The 20,987-nt window shown below is 32.5% G+C and overlaps 1 protein-coding gene across 3 annotated transcripts in view; it reads right to left on the bottom strand.

Annotated features, from left to right (window-relative positions):
• Window positions 1-20,987, bottom strand: part of LOC123672056 (discoidin domain-containing receptor 2-like) — an 86,312-nt gene that overhangs the window by 23,903 nt on the left and 41,422 nt on the right. For all 3 annotated transcript variants that reach the window (XM_045606024.1, XM_045606025.1, XM_045606023.1), the window contains exons 3-4: window positions 10,843-10,928; window positions 10,640-10,745 (exon numbers count right to left, since the gene is read on the bottom strand). In XM_045606024.1, the coding sequence (XP_045461980.1) occupies window positions 10,640-10,745; window positions 10,843-10,912 (176 nt within the window). In that variant the 5' untranslated portion in view covers window positions 10,913-10,928. The remainder of the gene's footprint in view (window positions 1-10,639; window positions 10,746-10,842; window positions 10,929-20,987) is intronic.

Here is a 20,987-nt window from a genome sequence, read left to right as displayed (position 1 = left end):
CCTGCATGCAGTTATTTACGCCCAGTCTGTACATGTATCATTCCAGCCGTTTCTTATGAATGAGCTTTTATGTACGTAGGACCATATGTTCTTGTCACAAACTTTCTTTCTCCACACTACCCGGCTAACTTGTTACTGAAAGACTCTTCTTCGGCTTACAAGAAAGTATTGTTTTTGTCTTTGACAAGTCACATAAATATGATATATTACACTTTGTAAACAAACACAGATAATGTGAGTACTGTGGATAAACAAATCGTGAACTTGATGTGGGTTATTTTTTATCAGATTCCGAAGGATAAAGATTCTTTACTCAGAATGAAACTCTCCATATGTCATTTGAAAATCATGTGTTCACATCATTCTTCGTCTTTCGATAGTCAGTAGGTTATGTTAACTTTTACGAATCTCTCAAATTTAAAGAGGACATATGTAACAGAATAAAATGTGAAAAATTGAATAATTTCAATATGCCCGATCATTTTGCACACAAAAAATTTTTGTAAAATGTTGTTAAATTGTTTCCTAATTGAATGCCAATATTCATGGGGGTGATTTTTGGGCCCATTTTAATGAAAAAACTTCATACGAACATATGTCCTAAACGCCTTACCTTTTGAGATTCATAGTGGTAATGTTTTCAGAAATAAATAATTTATTATTTATATCTACAATATCAGGCATTTTTTAATGTACCACTTTTTTTTAATTTCCACCAGTGGCGTTGGTACGTAATTTGACCTGCCTATTTTGGCAGATATTGATGGTACGCCACAGGTTTTTCCTGAAATAAAAATTATTTTTGAAATTCCGAATCATTTCTTACCAAATTTGTTCACTTGACTTTCTTCAATTTGATGAACGGTTTTCGCTTAAAAAAATAAAAACCGTTTCTCTGCATGATCATAACAATATCGTTAATACATCTGACAATATCACCATGCAGAGACATACGCAGGGTTAATTATTTTTTTTTCAGATGAAACCCGTGTGTCGGACTAAAAAATTCAATAGATGACATTTGCTCATAACTGAATAAAGATTTCGTTTTTCTTTATTTTTGAAAACTGTATCCCTGTATCTCAAAAGGTAAGACGTTTAGGACATATATTCATATGAAGTATTTTTCTTAGAATGGGCCCAAAAATCACCCCCATAAATATTGTCATTCAATTTGGAAACACCATGAATAATATTATAGCAATGCATTTTGATGGAATAGTAGAAAAGCTATCTCAAGTCAGCCTGAAATCTGTTTCGTAGTACGAAAGTGTAAATGAGAAAGACAATTAAATTAATAGTCAGCACTTATTCGGACAATTATCATAAAAATTTCACAGCTATAGGGACTAGAGCAAATTACTCTGCATATGTATGTAATTATATTGTATTTACATATTTTTCTTATTATTGCATGAACTATTACTATTTAAGTTTTTCTACTAGAAATAGAATAACCCTGCAGTTGTATCTTAGAACTTCTCCCACATAATATTATAAAACCATGAAATAGTATAAAAATGGGATATTGCACAAATTTTCACGTACTGATCTGTCGAAAGTTATCGCATTTACAGACAAATGAAAAATTAATTTGGCCATGGATTCTCATCATGTTGATTCGTATTTAAATCTCTTTGGAGATTTTGCAAAAAATTAAGGCATTTCATTGAATTAATTGATGAAGAAGATGGGTTCTTCTAAAATATCAATATATTTGAGAATATAAGAAGATTTATAATTCTTCATAATGCAGCAGAAAATATGTTGAGACATCTCTGTTCAGATATTTTTTGAAATATTAATGGGAATGAATGTAACTGAACACATTTCATCATAATGTATCCCACAACCCACCTTGTGTATTGTGAGGATAATAAACAACAATTTCTATCACTGCCATGAAGGATATATAGTAAGAAATTACATCATATCTTATAATGAACCAATAGATCACAATTTATTATTTTCTATAATGAATTTTGAAATCATATAATGGAAATGTTTTTCAATTGTCTGAAAAATTCCCAGTTAAAATTTTGGTACAAAAATTATGCTATACCGCATAAAATTCTATCCTGTATATTTTCGAAATTATATTTATTAAGCCATTATAAGTAAAATGTTTTATTATGCGAATTGAGATATTCTGGGATGAAAAAGTGAACCTTTGTAATAATTGAAGAAAAACAGAAAATACTCCTTAACATTTCAGTTTACGTTTCGGAGTGTATAGATTCCAAAAATCAATTGAAAAATTGATTATCTAGCATATTGAATTCATTGGAATATCAGTTTCAAAATCATTGCTCCCGATTCAGCCTGAATATCCATTGAATAAAAACGAGATCAATTTGTGAAAAATGTCCAGAACCTCAAACATAATCATGTTCACAAAGTGTAACAACTATTTCGAGTCCAACTCCAACTTCGAGTTTACTTCAGCTGAAACAATTTCAAACAGAAATTTCACAAAAATAAAAAGATGTGGTGAAAGCACTGAGGTGAATTCAGTAACTTTGGAGCGCTCGTCATACATGCGCAAATTGCTACCTCATTTTTTTATGTTTTGGTCCGCTCGTTTTTGTGAAATTTCTGTTTGATATTTAATTTTCGGATGAAATAGACGCAATTGAACTCGACGTAGTGGTTTGTGAACTGGATGGTGATGTTTGAGTTTCTGGCAAAATCAGCAAACAATATTTATGTATATATTCCTTTAATTTCAATAAAAATCCAATGAATTAGAGAAAAAAATGTATAATACTCATACAGAAAGCTCAATTTAACACTCGTTCATTAAAAGAACTCATCACTTTGTAGCTCGTTTTTTAATTTCGAATTCGTGGAAGAATATCAATGCTTTCTGCACTTGTATCTATTATAAATAACTATAATATCAAAACTTTTGTCAATTTTGGTTTAATCAATTGTTATAATTCAATTTTTGTCGTGCGCTGTCAAGCTGTTGCACTTGCTACTTCGCCGCCTTTATGTAAATTTTATCACGTAACCCTTACGATAAACTGTTGTACCCCAAGGGGTAAGCGTATTCTGCTCTAAATTATACTATATCAAAATCTGTTACATTCTTCCCATGAATTTTCCCTTGTAAAGTAGCGACAAAATATAAAGAAAACGAAATTGCAGGAATTTTATAAACCTCTGAGAGGAAATTTCCTTGTTGTTCATTCATCTCACGTAGTGTATAACTGAATCTAACAGGCTGCACCATAACATTTTGCGTATTCCCTCGACTGGATTTCTTTTGACGCAGTAAATCCACAGCCGTTATTAATAATCCTGCATTAAAATTGCGACGCCCAAAATATTGCTCATAAACTGAGCGTATTAATTAAAGCGAAATAACAAATGACATCATATTAAATCATGACAAATTTGTCATTTTCAATTTATTACCACCCTTCTCTGCTGAGCCTGATTCGCTGGGGAAAACCACCCTATTTCATCTTCTCAGTCGGTGCTCTTATTATGCAGAAAAATTCGGCTCATTTTTCATCCAGCCAATATTAAAACGAATTTACTACTCTGCTTCGTGCTGGAATGTATTGTTAGGGAATAATGAAACAAGTGTTTATTTTTCGGGATTATGTTCGAGGGAAATCTCGGAGATCATTTATCAGCACGTGTCCACGACATAAAAACATATTTTATTTGTTTGGGACGCATTATTTCACATTCGACAGGAATTCTATCCCGATTCGATATTTCCAATAATTAATTATACTCAGTGACATGGTTGGGAAAGTTTATAGACTGAAGGTTCGAAACTGATATCAAAAAATTTTATATAACAAAATATTTCAAACACTATTTTTGGTTTAGTATTTCTAATAAAAAATCTTTGGGATAGTTCTAGGAAGATCATTGAAATTTCCAATTTACTTTTCTAAATATACAAGAAAAAAATTTTCCAATAAGAAGTTTCATTTTGAAAACCTGCTATCTGGGCAGCTGTGAAGCTAGCATCTTTCAACATTCGATAATTAAAAACTAGACCATTTGTAAAAATTAAACAACGCACTGAAGTCGTTAAAATTCACTACAAAAATGGGTGAAATTTTGCAGCCACCGATTGCAAAACCCAAGCACTTTTGGGCTGTCGTGAAGCAACTTCTCGGCCTGCAAAAGTGGTGGAAAAATTTGAGCTGTAAGGACAAGTTATTGATGTGAAGAAGCGATACCGTGTGCGTCGCTCAAGAACGTAGTGTTGAAGAAAGTCCAGATTTGTCGATTCTTCATCGATCTTGGAAATTAGATATCCCACAAACGACCGTACACCGTATTTTGTCGGCCAATCACCAGCAACGTCGTGTCTTCGCTGATTGGTTGCTTGAAATGCATCAAAAAGATCAGGATTTTCATCGAAAAATTATATTCAGTAAGAGGTTCGTTTTCATCTCGGAGGCTACGTTAATAAGCAGAATTGTCGCAATTGAGGCTCGAAACATTAGAGAATGACTGTTGAAAATCCTCTCCACCCTCAACGTGTCACTGTTTGGTTCTGTTTTTGAGCTGGTGGTGACTGGACCTAACATATTCGAAAAATGAGGCTGGTGCAACTTTTACGATGAATTGATTGCGCTACCGAGCTATGATTAATGAATTATTATAATGATTATGAATTGGGAAATATTTCTGTGTACGACGTTTATTTTCAACAAGAAAGCGTTATGTGCCCAAAAAGACACGAGACAATCACAATTTTGTAAAAAAGACTCCTGGCCGTGTTATTTCTTGAAGACGTGATCAAAATTGGCCACCGAGATCTTGTGATTTAATACCTTCAGATTTTTTCTTTGTGAGAGATAAGGTCTATGTCAATGCTCCACAACCGTTTCAAGACCTTAAAGATGGAATTCGTAATGTTATCGAGCACAATTATCTTCGAATTGGTCATGGAAAATTTCATAAAAAGGATTGAGCTACAACTCTAGCTGTGGTGGCCATTTTACTGACATTGTTTAACAGCGTTAATGGTAAACTTCTTCTGTACAATGAAGTAAACATCCATTGATTACTCTTGAAATATATATATTCGTTTATTTTTATCAATCAAAATGAAACCTATCATTGGAAAACCCTTGAAATAAAAATCGAATAAAATACTGCAGATTTTACACTATGGTTTAATATAAAAGAATCAATAAATCGCTAAATCAATAAATCATGCGTCATCAATGAATTAAGTACCACTAAAGAATGCATTGAACGAAGGTAATTGAAAAAATTTCGAAAGAATCAAGTGTATTCAAAAGGTAATAACCTGGCGCCAACCGTTTTAATTAAATATACATAAGAATTTTTCGATAGTAACTGATTATTATTCATTGGAAAAGAATCATTTTTCAATTAACAAACGCTTCTTCATTTAATTTATAGCTAGCTTTAACTAATAATTAGGTAGTATCTGAATATCAAATAGGATTTTTCCGGGTATTCAATTATGACACTCTTATTTGTATAGTATCAGAAAAGACAGAGTAATAATTTTGAAGAAGGCTTTGAAATAATACTCTGAAGAAACACCGATAGAAGCATTTGTATGGTCAAACTTTATGGCTTCTTATTAAAACCGCTCGAGGAAAAATACCTCTCACCCCACCTGGAATTATCAATGATGTTGCCGTAAAGTCAAAAGCTATTAGAATGAATTTTAGTTGAATAGATGGTTCTTCATTGACCCTTCTAGTTCGAGAGTCCATTGCACGGATTAACTAAGACATAAAATTCAAAGATTAGTATAACTATAAGGCAACAACCGTTTTTCTATGACGTTTTTGATACTATTTTCAAGAGCTCGTTTTACGGACAGGTCGCTTTATTATTTCATCACAATGAATTTTCAAATGAATTTTCCTCGAAAATGTTTCATATGAAGTTGAAGAAAAAATATGATCACTGTAATCCTTGGAAAATTCTCTATTTTTTAAAATTGTCACTTTCGATTTTACGACATCAAATAAGGGTAGGTGAAAGGGAGAAATCTGACTGATTGAAACGCCTGTAACTTCAGTTTGGCTCAACATTTTTGAGTAAATTAGATCTCGTCTGAAAGATAATGTCTTGTCGATTGAGGACAAAAAATATTCATGATAAATTTGTTTTTGCTGCTTTCGATAGGGGGCGCTATGTCAGAAGTTCATTGTTTTGTTCATTTTACTCCGAAATTTCAAATGTAATGATAGGATAGGTCGCAAAGCGATAATTTCAGGCGTTCTGAAGTTATGGCCGAAAGAAGATATTCTTCAACTGATGCACTGCTAAAAACCAAATTGTGTCTTTAGGTTCTGACAGAAACAGAAATCCCATCAAATTTGTATGTAAAAACCAAAAGGTCGCAAAGCGATAGCTTCAGGCGTTCTGGAGTTATGGCCGAAAGAACACACAATTTAGTTTTTCAGTGCATCAGTTGAAGAATATCTTCTTTCGGCCATAACTCCAGAACGCCTGAAGCTATCGCTTTGCGACCTTTTGGTTTTTTCATACAAATTTGATGGTATTTATGTTTCTGTCAGAACCTAAAGACACAATTTGGTTTTTTTGGAATTTCTGTTTCTGTTAAGAAAATCTTATCATTACATTTGAAATTTCGCAGTAAAATGAACAAAACAATGAACTTCTGACTTAGCGCCCCCTATCGAAAGCAGCAAAAATAAATTCATCATGAGTATTTTTTGTCCTCAATTGACAAGACATTATCTTTCAGACGAGATCTAATTTGCTCAAAAATTTTGAGCCAAACTGAAGTTACCGGCGTTTCAATCAGTCAGATTTCTCCCTTTCACCTACCCTTATTTGATGTCGTAAAATAGAAAGTGACAATTTAAAAAGATAGAGAATTTTCCAAGGATTACAGTGATGATATTTTTTCTTCAACTTCATATGAAACATTTTCAAGGAAAATTCATTTTTCTACTCGACGGTAGCTATTACGCCCCCTAGCGGTAGAGGTATGAACTTCAAAACAATTTCCAGTGTGTTCTCTTGTTCACTTTAGTGATAAAATTTTTCACCGCAAGTCTCTACGATGAGTGGATCCTGAGATATAGCAGCTTACCTCGCTTATTTGCCCACCCTGTAGATACGTTCATAAAACCTATACCTTTTGAATGGAATTTTGAAATTTTCAATGTAGTTTAAAATTTCAACTACAGATTGGATTGGAATGAAATATTGTATTTAGATGTTAAAAAACAAGTTTTAAATAAAATATTATGTTGATCGCATCACAAAAACTAGAGAAAATTCAAGGAGAATATCTAAAAAGAAATAGCCAGCCAATATTATAAACGATGGAGCTGAGATTTCAAGTGTTGATGTAAAATAGTAATTCCAAGATTCATACAAAATTTTAATCTGATCACATCATCAGAACCGTAGAAAACTCAAGAGGAATATGAGAAAAGAAATAAGTACCCAATATTTCTGTGGCAACAGATCCATCCGATCGGGTTGAAATTTTATGATTTATAAGTCACGTGTCATATATGTACCTATGTATACCTATATACAGTTCTGTTTCTTTGAGGGCCCTAACTAATTTTTTTTTTATTATTATTGAGTACGATAAATGACCAAAGATGAGTACATAATTCTATGAGATTGAAAGAAGAATTAGACCATTATTTGAAATTAATTAAAGTGAGGGGTTATATATTTTTTCTCGAACTATTCCAAAGTTTTATAATCGACACTAAACGCCAGAACACAGAAAGGGGTGGAATATCAACTTGAATTGATCTTACAAAAGTGACAAAGGTTTCGAATTAGGCCATTTAATCAAGTTAATAGCTTCCCTGATGTCATATAAAAGTGTCTCTATTCACCTCTTAATTAGGAGATGGACAATTAAAAACGAAAGATTGATTAATCTGAGAAAAATTATCGAAATGGGATTTCAAATTTCCCGAACCGTCAGCTACAAAAATTCATAAGCAATTACCTTTTTGCTTCACTCGCCTAAATAGCAGCATATTTCGCACAGTGAAAGATTCTGTTTCAAAATAACTCAATGTGTGAAAATAGGAAATACCGCCTAGCCCATTCATTATATAAATCAATAGTGAATAGAGTTCGAAAAACTAATAATTCAAACAACATCAAACGTAGTTTTCTCCTCAAGCCATATTATACACCTCACAAACTTCCTGCAAGAAATGTCGACTGATCATATTCCAAATGAGAGTCGAAAATATCATTTGAATATTTTTTCTCATAACATCCTTCCCATTCGAGATCGAGTTCAGGTGGTAGAACCGCAAAACCTACTGCAGGATGTCCGTTTTCAGTCATTAGCTACTTGAAAATATAGAATTGGAACTGGAGTCCCCTGCTCGAGCAGCTGTGTTTTATGTTTTCGGGTTCGGTTTCATCTTTCGCCCTGTCATTTGTATCTTGCCGTTTTCTTCTAGGAAGAAGGTCCTCTCAACCACCGAAACATAATTATGTTGCAGTTTGGTACCTTTTTCTTGACAGCCCTTGTAATATGTGTGATTTACTAACCACCTGCTCGGGTTATAATTGGATATTTGACTCGACATTTCCGAAATGATGATAATTCTTATCTGTATTGACTAGTTAATTTTTTATTGACGTTAATGGAGATTTATGAGGTGATAAATTGGAGCATTCGATGAGTCGAAGCTTTGATTAGTTGTTTTTCTATTCAGATGGAATATCAGGTCTTTGACCACTGTATTTGAATGGAGAAACGTTTTTTTTTTTCACGAAAATATTTTTCATCTATAAATTTTGGGTTTTTAGACATATTATATTATTGTTCAGATCCATTCAACTACTGAATATGGATGTTCTATGGGTTAAAAACTTATGGATCCTCAAAGTTCCAAAAATAATGCGTATGATACGTTTTCGCGGTATTCCCACTGAATTGACAGCTGACATTTGTCATATAGCAGATGGAATTGGCAGCATTGCCAAACCTTGAGAGTCAGAGTAGATTTTGAGGATGAGAGGTTGACTCAAAAATTCTATACATATATTTTCATTTATACTGAAACAGATGAATTGTAAAATTGTCATGTGTAAAGTTTGATTGTTTTTGTACTTATTGGAAACAATTCGACGACTAAGGACTATTTTTGAATTCTTAAAGTCATAACAAGGAATTGTCCATATTTCAAAAATTTCTAGGTGTTCTTCTCTCAATCTTCATCTCTTGATTAAAAGTCTATAAAAAGTAAAGGAGAGCTTTGTTTTTGCTTTTAGGATGTAACAATTTTGAGACTCCGATTTCCACTTGCAATAGTTTTTTTTCTAACAAGTACAGAAAATACACTTTCCGCAAGATTTGAGAACAAAATTTTTTTCTACAAGCTCATGAAAAAAATTGAAACTCAAAAGATTTGATTATTCATTTGATTAAACACATAAATTACAGACGTAATTATGAGTGTCATAACCATAGTTATCCCATCATTGGCGTTAATTGGGAGTTCGGTGAAAAGAGACATGACAGAATTTAATCTACACTTTAATATTTCCGTGTGGAAAAGTGACTCTTTGCTACTAAAATGCATAAAGGAAAAAGGCTGAAAGCGCACGCTTGTAGAAAAAATGCATTTCAGGTCATTCTGAATAACTTATATCGGGTGTCCCAAATTCATTGTCTAGTGAGAGGATCTCAGAATCCCTATGAGCTAGAAAAAAAATAAAGGGCACATTTTCGGAATCCATTTTTGAGAAAATTAATTAGGTGTTAACCGCAATCTTACAAGTTCATCTGTTTTCAAATTTAAAGAGAAAATTGGAAAATGGCTCGAAATGTCTTCATTATTAGTGCTATTAATAGGGAACAAAAACATCCTACAGGCACTTTTTTAGTAGTCCAGAGTTAAATCTTCATTGCCATCATTTTTGAAGTTATAATACAAACTTGTGTTTTTAAATGTAAACCATAATAATTGCTATAAAAAATAGAATCGCTTAATTTTTCCCTTTTCAAAAATATATGACATGATATATAAATTTCTCATCAAACTATGAAAATCATCAATAATTTTCAGATTCACACGGCAAATCAACCAAGTGCCTATCTATAATAATCTTTGAACTTCAGATGATTAAAATATTCCGTGGCAACCAAGATTTCCTTAACCTTGACTCCTGCAATTTTGATATGAGTATCTTGTTCGAAGTATAAGTAATCCCATAGGAATATCAGCTTTTCCTGATATAAAAAATGCGTTTAGTATGCCCAACCCCGAGATTCCTCATCTTGTGTCTTGATCCATTAATTGATGAAATTTAGTATGAACATTTGGATCTATTTCCAATGGAATTCTAGCTCATCCGGATTTACATGTATTACATATTCGTAAACTAGAAATTTCGCGTTTTATTGGTCCAACTTTAATGGAATTTGGAAAGAGTATCCGGATTGAACATAAATACCTTTCACTTCAGCTTTATCGAATATACATTGGGCATGCCTAAATTGAAACTTCTCAGGAGATAATAGTCACATTTGCTAAGTTCTGATAGTCGTGTTATACGACTACCTACATGCATACTAGCTTTGCTTGGTAATCTTTGTTTTTTCCATTATTCAGTTAAACATTTACAAAAAAAAACATTCAGAGATGTGAGAACTCACCTCCCATGATGTGGTCCAACGTTCTCGTGGTCGAAAGATGAACTGGATGTGATGTACTCATCCTTTATCATGCCATTTTCCATGCCAAGGGGTGTGAGACATTGTGCTACAAAAATAATTAGAGATGCCATCATTCCAAGAAACGAAACTTAATGAGAAAATTATGCCAGCATAAACTGCCAATGTAATTTATTCATACTTACAAGGATCAAGCTCGTAAGTTGCAACCGCCAGAGAAAATAAAATTGCTGCCACCAGATGTTTCTTCATCATCCCAAGAATATCTCATCTGTAAAAATAGAACACTTCTTATTGATCTTGAAGTAACTAGTATCAAGCTTTTAGCTGCAAACCTAGCAATTTTATATTTGATCCATTCGGTATTTACTTCACGGAAATATTGATTTTATATAAGAGTAAGGATTAACCTCAATTTCAACAATTTTAAATACAGAAACCTCAGTAAGTAATTGTTTAATCATATAATGCCTTCATCGAGTTCATATTTCCTATTAATTCTGAATGAAGTATACAACAAGTCTCAAAAAGATCTTGTTATACATGGCAAAAACCAAAGTTACCTGATGATGATGTTCAACAAGGGAATTGGTTTTCACATTCGAGAGGATATTAAAGGAATAACACCTGTTCTTTGGGATAGGTTCTTATAAGCCAGAATATAACTTCTTTGTTGTGAAGGTTTCAAAAGTTTTGTTTTGTTAATTATAGGAGTTCTCTCAAATTTTACCCTGCATATGTTTTGTGAGCAGTAACTGATGGATAACTTCCTCTATGATCGAGTACCTATTTGCTTGTTAAAAGATCTTCCGTTTTGACCAATATAAATTATATGACATTCATTTCGAGTTAACCAATGAACTTCAATATCATTGTTTTTATTGCCCGCTTGTTTCAGGGAAAATGTCTGTAATTTTCGAAATTTAACCCGATAGTGGTCTTAAATGATTAGGTTCGACTCACTGACAGAGAAAATAATTCCTTTCGTCTCTCCGAACAGCCGCCGGGCCGTGTTCAGGATGTCCCAAATTCGATGCTCACTGAAAGCATCTAGAGAACTAGACGACTTAGAGAAAAAATCTTCAAGGACACCCGAACTTTTTTTTTTTCGAAATAATCAGATATCAGAAACCCGGAAATAGATATCTTGATTCGTTCTCGAGTTACAAGGCGTTTCTGAAAAATTACTTTTTCAAATATTTCGCTATATTTTGGTTTCTGTTCGAGATATTGAAAAAATTCTAAAACGTTTTTTTCAGGATTTTTTTATGGTTCATATGATACTCGTAACAGATCATAGAAATGTATTACCGTTTCAGAGATATAAAGCAAAGCTGGTGTTTCTTAGATGGGACATCCAGTTTTTCAGGCACAAATTTGTCGGAAAGTTTTTCAAAAATATTATCCGTTTGAAAAATATTGGGTTTTTGACTCCATTGTTTTGATGGGACAGCTAATATTTAAATATTCATCATTTATTTTGAGATTTAATTCATTTTGTGTTTTTTCAGTAAATTCTATGGTTTATATTTTGCGCATAACATACATCATCGAAATAATTGTAACACCCTATAACTGGAGAATGAACAAAATATCTATGATCTGCTTTCTGACACTATTGTGACCTATTATTTCGAAAAAAAGCACGGGGCTCGATATCCTTTTAGTGAGCATCGTATTTGGAAAATCCTGTACACGATAACTCTCGAACGAAATGAGCGCTATGTATACAGGGTGAGTCTTTGACTTGTACATATATTTTAACCCAAGATTCCTGAGGTCAAAAGAAACACTTTTTTCCTTTACCATTTTTTCCGATTCGGCCCGGTTAAAAAGATACAGGCTGTTGAAAATCGTTAAAAAAATGTGATTTTCGGCTATATCTCGTAAATGGTTGTATCGAAGGAAATGATTTTTGAAATATAGCTTTTTTTTGATGTAATACATCTTCTCCGAACACCAGATTCCATACACATTCTTCTGTTTCTTTGTTATGAACATAACATACCATAAAAATACCAGAAATTCGAAGAAACCAACTCTTAATAGTAATTTGAACGTTCATTGAAGAATATTTGGCTAATTTGAAAAATAAAAGTATTCTTCATATTTTCTCGTACAAAGCGCCGTTTTCGAATAACTTGACCTTAAAAAAAAAAAATTATCTGTGAAATTCAAAAAATTGGGTACTTTGGCTGAATGCAACTCTGTTCTATTGTGGAAAAAAAAACCACAGAAATGAATATTTACTATGAAGTCATGTCTCAGATTTAAGAATTGAAGTACTAGCCAACTTAGTTTGAAAATGAAGTTATTTGAATAAGCTCACCTCAACTCCTCGATTTGATTAAAAATCACTGAGCTTTGGCACAGCTCTTATAATAAGAAGATACTTCACTAAAATCAACATTCTTTTTGAAAAGTCCAGATTATTCATAAAACCCATGTTTAAAAAAGTTTTCACAAAATAGTCCCATTATAATGACAACAATCAATATCCCACTAAAGACTGCTGCTATCGAACAATACTGTATTCTTCTTCGGCTCATTCAAACTCACATCGAAACATATCACTAGGACTAGGTACATACTAGACAAATTTTCATGTGATTGAGATTGAATACTTTTATTCTTTTGCTATTCCATAAATTCATCCTAAGAGCTTATGATTGACATACTTCCAAGAGGGCCATAATTGTTTTAATGTGAAAACAAATTAGGTGAGTTGAAAGAAACCAAATATTCTATTGTGGATATTTACATTGAATACTTCTCATTTATTTTCAATGCCAAAATCAAGATGAATTAAGTAGTAAAGTTGGCTATAATGTAGGTACACATTAACAACAAATTTGATTACAAGTGGAGTCTAACATTTTCCATTGATTACAGAGCCAGAATATTTTACATATTTCCATATTTTCATACTGATGGTTTCAAAAATATTGATGCATTTCAATATTTTTATGAGATAGTTGGAACAAATCAAATGCTTCATTTCATAACAAATATCTTATAACAATAACAGTGTAAACTGTAAATGAAAATTTTAGGTTAGAACTTAGAACATAGATTATTCGAACCGAACTGCTGTGTTTATATTTGGCATCACTCGAAATTTGAAATTCAAACTTAAAACCACAGATTACTATAGTCTGTGTTAGATCTTTCATAGATGAATATTATTTATTTGAGATTTTAAGGTTAATTCTTGCACGAAAAATAAACAACGATATCATATAAATGAAATATAATGAATGAATGGATATGAATTATGAGTATCAGAGCTAATATGGGTGGTAGCGAGCTCAATTCGTTATAATTATCGAAAATGAAATAGAAATCAAGAGAAGAATATTTAATCTTTAGCGTCAACGAAATTGGAATAACTCATTTATTTGATTATAAACACTACTTTGTTCAACAAATGGAATGTTAAACGTGAGTTTATGATGGTTTTTCTAATTTAGTAGCTTATTTACAAGGTTCAAGAGGTATATCTTATGCTTGAGAAAACTTCAGTGTTCCGGTTTTCAGGGGTGAATTAGCTCATTTTGAAAATTTAAAATGGCTATATCTTTTTAACAGGGCCGAATCGGAAAAAATGGTAAATGAAAAAAGTGTTTCTTTTGACCTCAAGAACCTTCGGTTAAAATATATGTACAAGTCAAAGACTCACCCTGTATAATTCAAAATTCATCCAACGGATTTCACCCATTCACGATCATTTAACAAAAATATTCGAACCCTAAACCTACTCTGACAATTTCAATTCGGCTCATGGAGTCAACAATTTTCATAAGAAATTATAAGTGTTTCATCTTCCCCACCTGGCCACAGTACTCTAAAAATTAGTTGATCATTTCAGTCACAGTATTTGTAGAGACTTCCACATAACAAAGCTAAGGTCCGGCCGTTATTCCATCGTATAAATGAAAACGGAGGTCCCACTATAATACTGTTCTACTGTTTCCATTTTACTAGGAGATAAATAAGAAACATGCCTCCATTAAGAAAAGAGGGGTAATCAGAAAGCAGTTTCATGAACTCTATGTCGTTTTTCTTCACTGAGAAAGTTTCCATTGTATGAATCACAAGTGCCAGAGGTATATCTACAATGTTTTGCCGCCTCTTCGTGCAACGTATCGATAAGATGCTCCTATGTGAGTTTAAACACGACCCCCTTCAGAATTCAGTGAATGGTTTTTGTCGATAGCGGAACCTTATCATGTCCTGAAGTGGTCTTATCCTATTATGGAGGTAAATGAAGTGCAACCATGCTTATTAATTGAACAAGTCTCTTATTTTGTATTGGTTTAGTCGAGAACAATAAAAAATTCAGTTTAGAAATGGATATGAGAGTTATTTGAGTGAAAAGAATTAGCTTGAAAGTTCAATATTACTCATTTGAATGGGATAGATTTTTTGGTGAATAACTTTCAGTCGTATGTTCTGAAGTTTGAATATTTTATCGATTACAAATCTATTCTGTGAAACCAATGGACAAGTTTGAAATTATCCATTAAAATTAAGATTACATTTTTATCTAATTATTTATAAAATATACCACCTCGGAAAAAAACGTGTACTTTCAACACAATGTTCCTTAATTTCCTTCTACTTCACAAAATTTCCCAATTCATATGAAATGACAATGGCTATGGCATTATCATTACTTTCTCGTCATTCGCTCTAAAAATTCAGCATCTAACAATATACTGGGTGATTCATTCTTTAAATGAGCGGAAGTTAAGAGTAGATAGAGGACACTGAGGCGAGTCAGAATAACCTATATTTCAAGGGTCTACCTCTCTTTAAAATCAGGATACAGTGTTTTATTGATTTTGTCGATTTCTCGAATTACCCATAACTTTCGAACCATATATTTTCATGATATTTGTACGTTTATTTTCTGCAACATATACTTCATACAGACGACAACTCTGAGTTTTTCTCTCGGGTTCGGCCTAGGAAAAATTTATAAATGAAATTAAAAAAAAACACCCTGTATATCAACATTTCTTGAATATTCTAGAATATTTGAATAAAAGAAAAAACTAAAGAGAGCTAGGTATGTCTCAAATTTTGCGATATCAATACTTAATAAATCTAGTCAAACCTGAATCTTCAGACAACATGACAAAAAAAATTAAATTTCATTTGGTATTTATTGATTTCACCAAATTTATTGAATTTTTTGAGTCACAAAATTGGAACACATCGAAATGCAGAGGTTTGGAGAGGTCTCTGTTTGAAGAAATCTTCAACGATTTCAATTGTAGTTATATCACCAATGAAAATGATAACATCGAGAATTGAATTTATTTATCGAATATCTAAATAAAAAATAAAATGGGTTTTGAAAAGTTCATAAATAACATTTCAATGAAAAACCTCACCGCTATAAAAAAGCCTTTGAAACAGAAAAAAATCACAAAAATTGCTGAAAATTTTCTGCTCATCGCATTTCTGTTCTCATTTAATTAGACAAGTTATTGATTTTCTTATCATTTATTTTTCAACTTGTTGCAAACGTCCTCGATGCTCTGAAGAAGTTGCATTTTATCGTACTCCTGATTTTAAGTAACCCCAAACAAAATAATAGATAGGAACCAAGTCGGGGATCCTTGCAGGCAAGTTAAAAGGTCCACCCCTACCTATCCATCGATTGGGATGATTTTCGTTCAAGAAATTGGTCACAATGGCCTTGAAATGAAGTGCAGCAATCGCGTTGAAAATACATACCTCCGACTCCGACATCAACAGCTGCATCAAGCAAAACAGGTAAAATATTTTGAAATAAATTAAAATAAACTTCGCCAGTTAAAAATGGTGGTAACTCATACGAAACAATCGATTATTAGAAACACTACAACACCAACGCATTAAATGAAAACCTATATTGGAAATGGGCCTGTTTTGTAGAATAAAGATTTGGTTGGGCGCAGACATGTGATTTTTTAAATTATTAATAGCATCTCTGGTAAATTGTGCTACATCGCTAAATAAACATCTGTATAGAATTCTTTGATTTCGCAATATCCAGTTAAAAAATAGACGAGCGATTCCATTGTCTCACTCTAACTTCTCAACTTTGAGATTTATTGAGTATTAAAATCGCATGGGGAAGTTCGAGTAATAACTGGCTCCCTTCAATTTTTTCTCTTTTATTCATATATTCTATCAGATTCAAGAAATTTTGAAATACTAGGTTTTTTTGGGTTGATTCTTATTTATCAATTTTTCCTAGGCTGGACGGAAGTAGTTGTTACAGAGAATAAGCGTACCAAATATCATGAATATGTATAGGGTGTTTCGAATATTATGGATAATTGAAGAAATTGACAAAATCAATAAAATACTCGTGATTGTAAAGAGAGATAGACCCTTCAAACATTCTTATATTATATTATTCTGACTCGCTATCTATAAATCACCCTGTATTATTTAACGTGTATTAAAAAAGAAAGCTAAGACTCCAATGGAAACTTTAATTTTCCATCTCAAATACTCATACCAAATTTCTATGTTAAGCAGAAGTTAAAATGTAAAATCGGAATATTGCATTCAGTCAAGAAAATTTTCTATTGAAAAATACGTAAAGAGTCTCAGGCCGTATATACCTCAACACTTCCAATAGAACAACCCGTTCCGTATGTTTCCTCTAAGCCCAGAAAAAATGTTATCAAGGTGTGCTTTTTCTACGACGTTCTTAGGGTTTTGGAAATGAGAGCGACTCGCTAACCCTCTCTCACAAATCAGTAGGTAATCTCGTGCGTCAACAGGTCTTAAAACGGTAGTCTTTCCGCAGGAAAAAACACATCCTTTGTTATCTTGCTCCAACTTTATTATTTTCGATTTCCTGTGCCTCAGTGATATATTCGTGGTGCCGTAAGAATGTTTAGTGTCTGTTACGGTTCACGTCGTGTTTGTTTTATTTAGGTTGTTCCACTGGCTGATGTTTGTTTACTATAAGCTCACATCTTCTACTGTTTACTATCCGTTTCGGAGATCTTGCCGAAATACCCCTTCCCATAATTAATGGTCCACCAGCATCTCTTTAACTTCACTCATTTGTTCGTTCCAATTTCGCTACGACTTTGTTTCGGCAGAAAATTGCCAAAATAAGAGGACCCGATACGTTTATAGTGGCCAATAACTTTTCTTTCCTCCTCTCCATTTAGACTGAATTGGCACCAGATTGTAATTACTCTAAGTTAACTTCGATAACGTGAAAGAGTAGCTCACAAACTTTTATTGGACTTTATTTCTCGTCTACTGCGTTGATGTTGTTAGTTCAAGAGTAGTATTTTCATTGGAGGAAGCTGAGAGAAATGCCAAACTGTGTTCATTTCATTCCGATTGATTCGAAATTATAATACAGCGCAAAAATACGATAATTATTATCAAATTCTTCGGAACTATTGCTATGAATATTGAATTCGTTTATTACTTTGAATTACAAGAACCATATATTATGAAACTTTCGTTGACGTTTTGAAGTGTAAAACATTCAAAGATTTCCTTGGAAATATAAAAAGTCATTTGCTTGAAATTTGGTACGAAAATCGGTTGTTATACCGATTTGATCCTGCCTTACGAATCCGATCCATAAACAAAAAAAAACGCCAATTTTGAGGAATTCGTTTGATAGGGTTTTTTTCCTAGATATACAGGGTTAGGTTAGGTTAGGTGTCCCTCTTAATAGTTCTAACCCTGTATAAAATACTGCTTAATCACGAAATCGAAGAATGACACTGAATATTATACTCAATCATATTTTATAGTTCTAAGAGTTTTGGAATTGCGAATTTAAAAAAATTCAATAGTGTTCTTCCAATTTGGGTAGATTTGTCAAACTAAGATGAGTGAAGTCTTTGGTTATCAGATCATCTAGATTCTATATTTCACATGTAAATTGATCAATTTGGTAGGCTTCATGACAATATTTTTCTTGGAAATAATTAACTTATTCGGGACGATAAAAGGCAAAATTAAATAATATTGAACGGTATGTAAAATGTTGGTTTCGTATTGCATTTAACTCACCTGATAAAAGTTCTCACCAATTCAATCATTGCAAGGTTCCGTTGTACCTATAAACAACGATAAATTCACTCGAAATCATTGTATCGTTATGCCTTCACAGTAGGTTTCAATAAATATTCAGAACCTTTCAAAATTAATAAACTACAAATAGAATTACAGCTTGAGAATCTTATTCATTTGTTGAATACATAAGAATTTCAATCCGTTGGAACGATCACACACAATATGAACATACGATTTGACAGGCGATAAAATACTGTACAGCTATCCGAAATAAATCTTCTTCAGAACCAATGTAATGAAGGTTTACAAAGCCATTGATTCACTCTGTATCATGTGATCAACAGAAGTAAAAGATTTTTCTAATCAATTTTAATAATTCTTTGAAATATGACGTCATGAGAAATTACTCTGTTACTTTTCACATTAGTTTTAACCCGAAACTGCGTTCGCGTGTTTATCTCTGGAAAATACAAACATTATTTTCTTGGAGATTTTTTTCAATCTTTTGCTTCATCTAGTTTAGTTGGAAAGGAATGAAGTATTTATTTCTGTCTTGAAACGAAATTAGCTGAGAAGGTTTCCGTGATCACAAAACTGACGGAGTTCAGATTTTGGTTGTAGATATGAAATAACAATTCCAAACTTCGTACAGAATCTCGAGTTGATCATATCATCAGAATCATAGATAATACAAGAAGAGTTTTGAAAAAGCTCCGTGACTACAGATCTGATCGGGTTGAAATTTTGTTTGTGATTTTTTTAGGTTGTATCTATCAGTCCAGAATCTCGAAAAGGAAAAATGTTTCGAATAAAAGGTTGATGGTTTTGAGGAGGAAGTCGACTTATGCCACAACCTCTTCCATTTAATTTCTCCTTGTGGGGGGTACGGGGGTCAACTTTGGAAATTAAAACGAGAATCTCTGTTTTTTATTTCAGCTTCCATGGCTTCTGTATGAACAGTTTTTACGAATCGTCACAGATTGTTCTGTAATTGACTTTGAATTTTCCGCCTCAACGAGCTTAATGCCTTCGTTTCATTAATCATTCTTGAAATTCATACGTACCTACGACTGTATCTCGTGTTTTTTCGATAGGATGAGCCGTTCTCAAGATTTAAGCTTCTGAAAAAATAATTACATTTTCAATTCACTGAAGAATTTAGTAAAATCACCTTAGTAGGTGAATAACCATGATAATCTCTTCAACATTATTTTTTCAGATGCCTATATCTCGAGAACGGCTCATCTTATCGAAAAACACAAGTTTTTACGTAAAAGTCTTTTGAAAAAATTATCGAAATTTTCCTCGGTTTTCAGCCAAAAGACTAAACGGTAATTTTATGCATTATTCCTTAACTTCAGTATGGATTGGTGGTGTAGGATCAGAGAAACAGGAAAATGATACTCTGTTAGTTCGCCGACGTTTCGGAAAAATTTATTTCCATCCTCAGGGCTCTACAAAATTTACGGAAAACATCATTTGCAACATTGATGAAGGTGTTTACAAAATAAAGGAAAGATGAGCATTACTAAAAGTTATTGACTAAAAAATATCACAGAAAAGATGGTCTGGTATAATTTATATATACAAAGAAACATTATAAAATTCAAAACATTTTTAGTTTAAAATAAGAGTAAAAATAAAAAGTAATATAACACATATAGGTACAAACAAAGTACTTACAAGCTAGACAAATGTATCTTCCCAAAATCATCTCATTAAAATTTAAATCAATTCTCCAATATTTTACGTGTAAAGAAATCATAATATGTATGTTAAAAAGCGGGGACAAACAATGCGACCGATGCATAGATAGTACGCCGACAGACGGAGGTGAAATTTATATATACAAAGAAACATAAAATTCAAAACATTTTTAGTTTAAAATAAGAGTAAAAATAAAAAGTAATATAACACATATAGGTACAAACAAAGTACTTACAAGCTAGACAAATGTAATAAAGGAACAGCGGACTCGAAACAATTAGGGTAAAAAACGGACGGACCTAATATGTTCCTGTTAGGTCCGTCCGTTTGCCGATCTCCAACCCTAAAACAGCCTTGGCCGAACATTGCCTGAACGAAAGTCACAACTTTAATTTTGAAGACGTCAAAATATTAAATAGGGAGCCATACTTGAGCAATCGGCTAATTTTTGAGATGTTACAAATAAGTATCCACGACTCAGTAAATTCTAGAGCTGACATCCAACAACTTAGCCGATTTTGTTATTCCTTATTAAAAACAAATACCCAACTACGGAATAATAATAAAACAA

The sequence above is a fragment of the Harmonia axyridis genome, chromosome 2 (assembly GCF_914767665.1).
Source record: "Harmonia axyridis chromosome 2, icHarAxyr1.1, whole genome shotgun sequence".
Classification (NCBI taxonomy): domain Eukaryota; kingdom Metazoa; phylum Arthropoda; class Insecta; order Coleoptera; family Coccinellidae; genus Harmonia; species Harmonia axyridis.
Note: the sequence above shows the minus strand (reverse complement) of the source record. Positions and strands in the feature narration are given on the sequence as shown.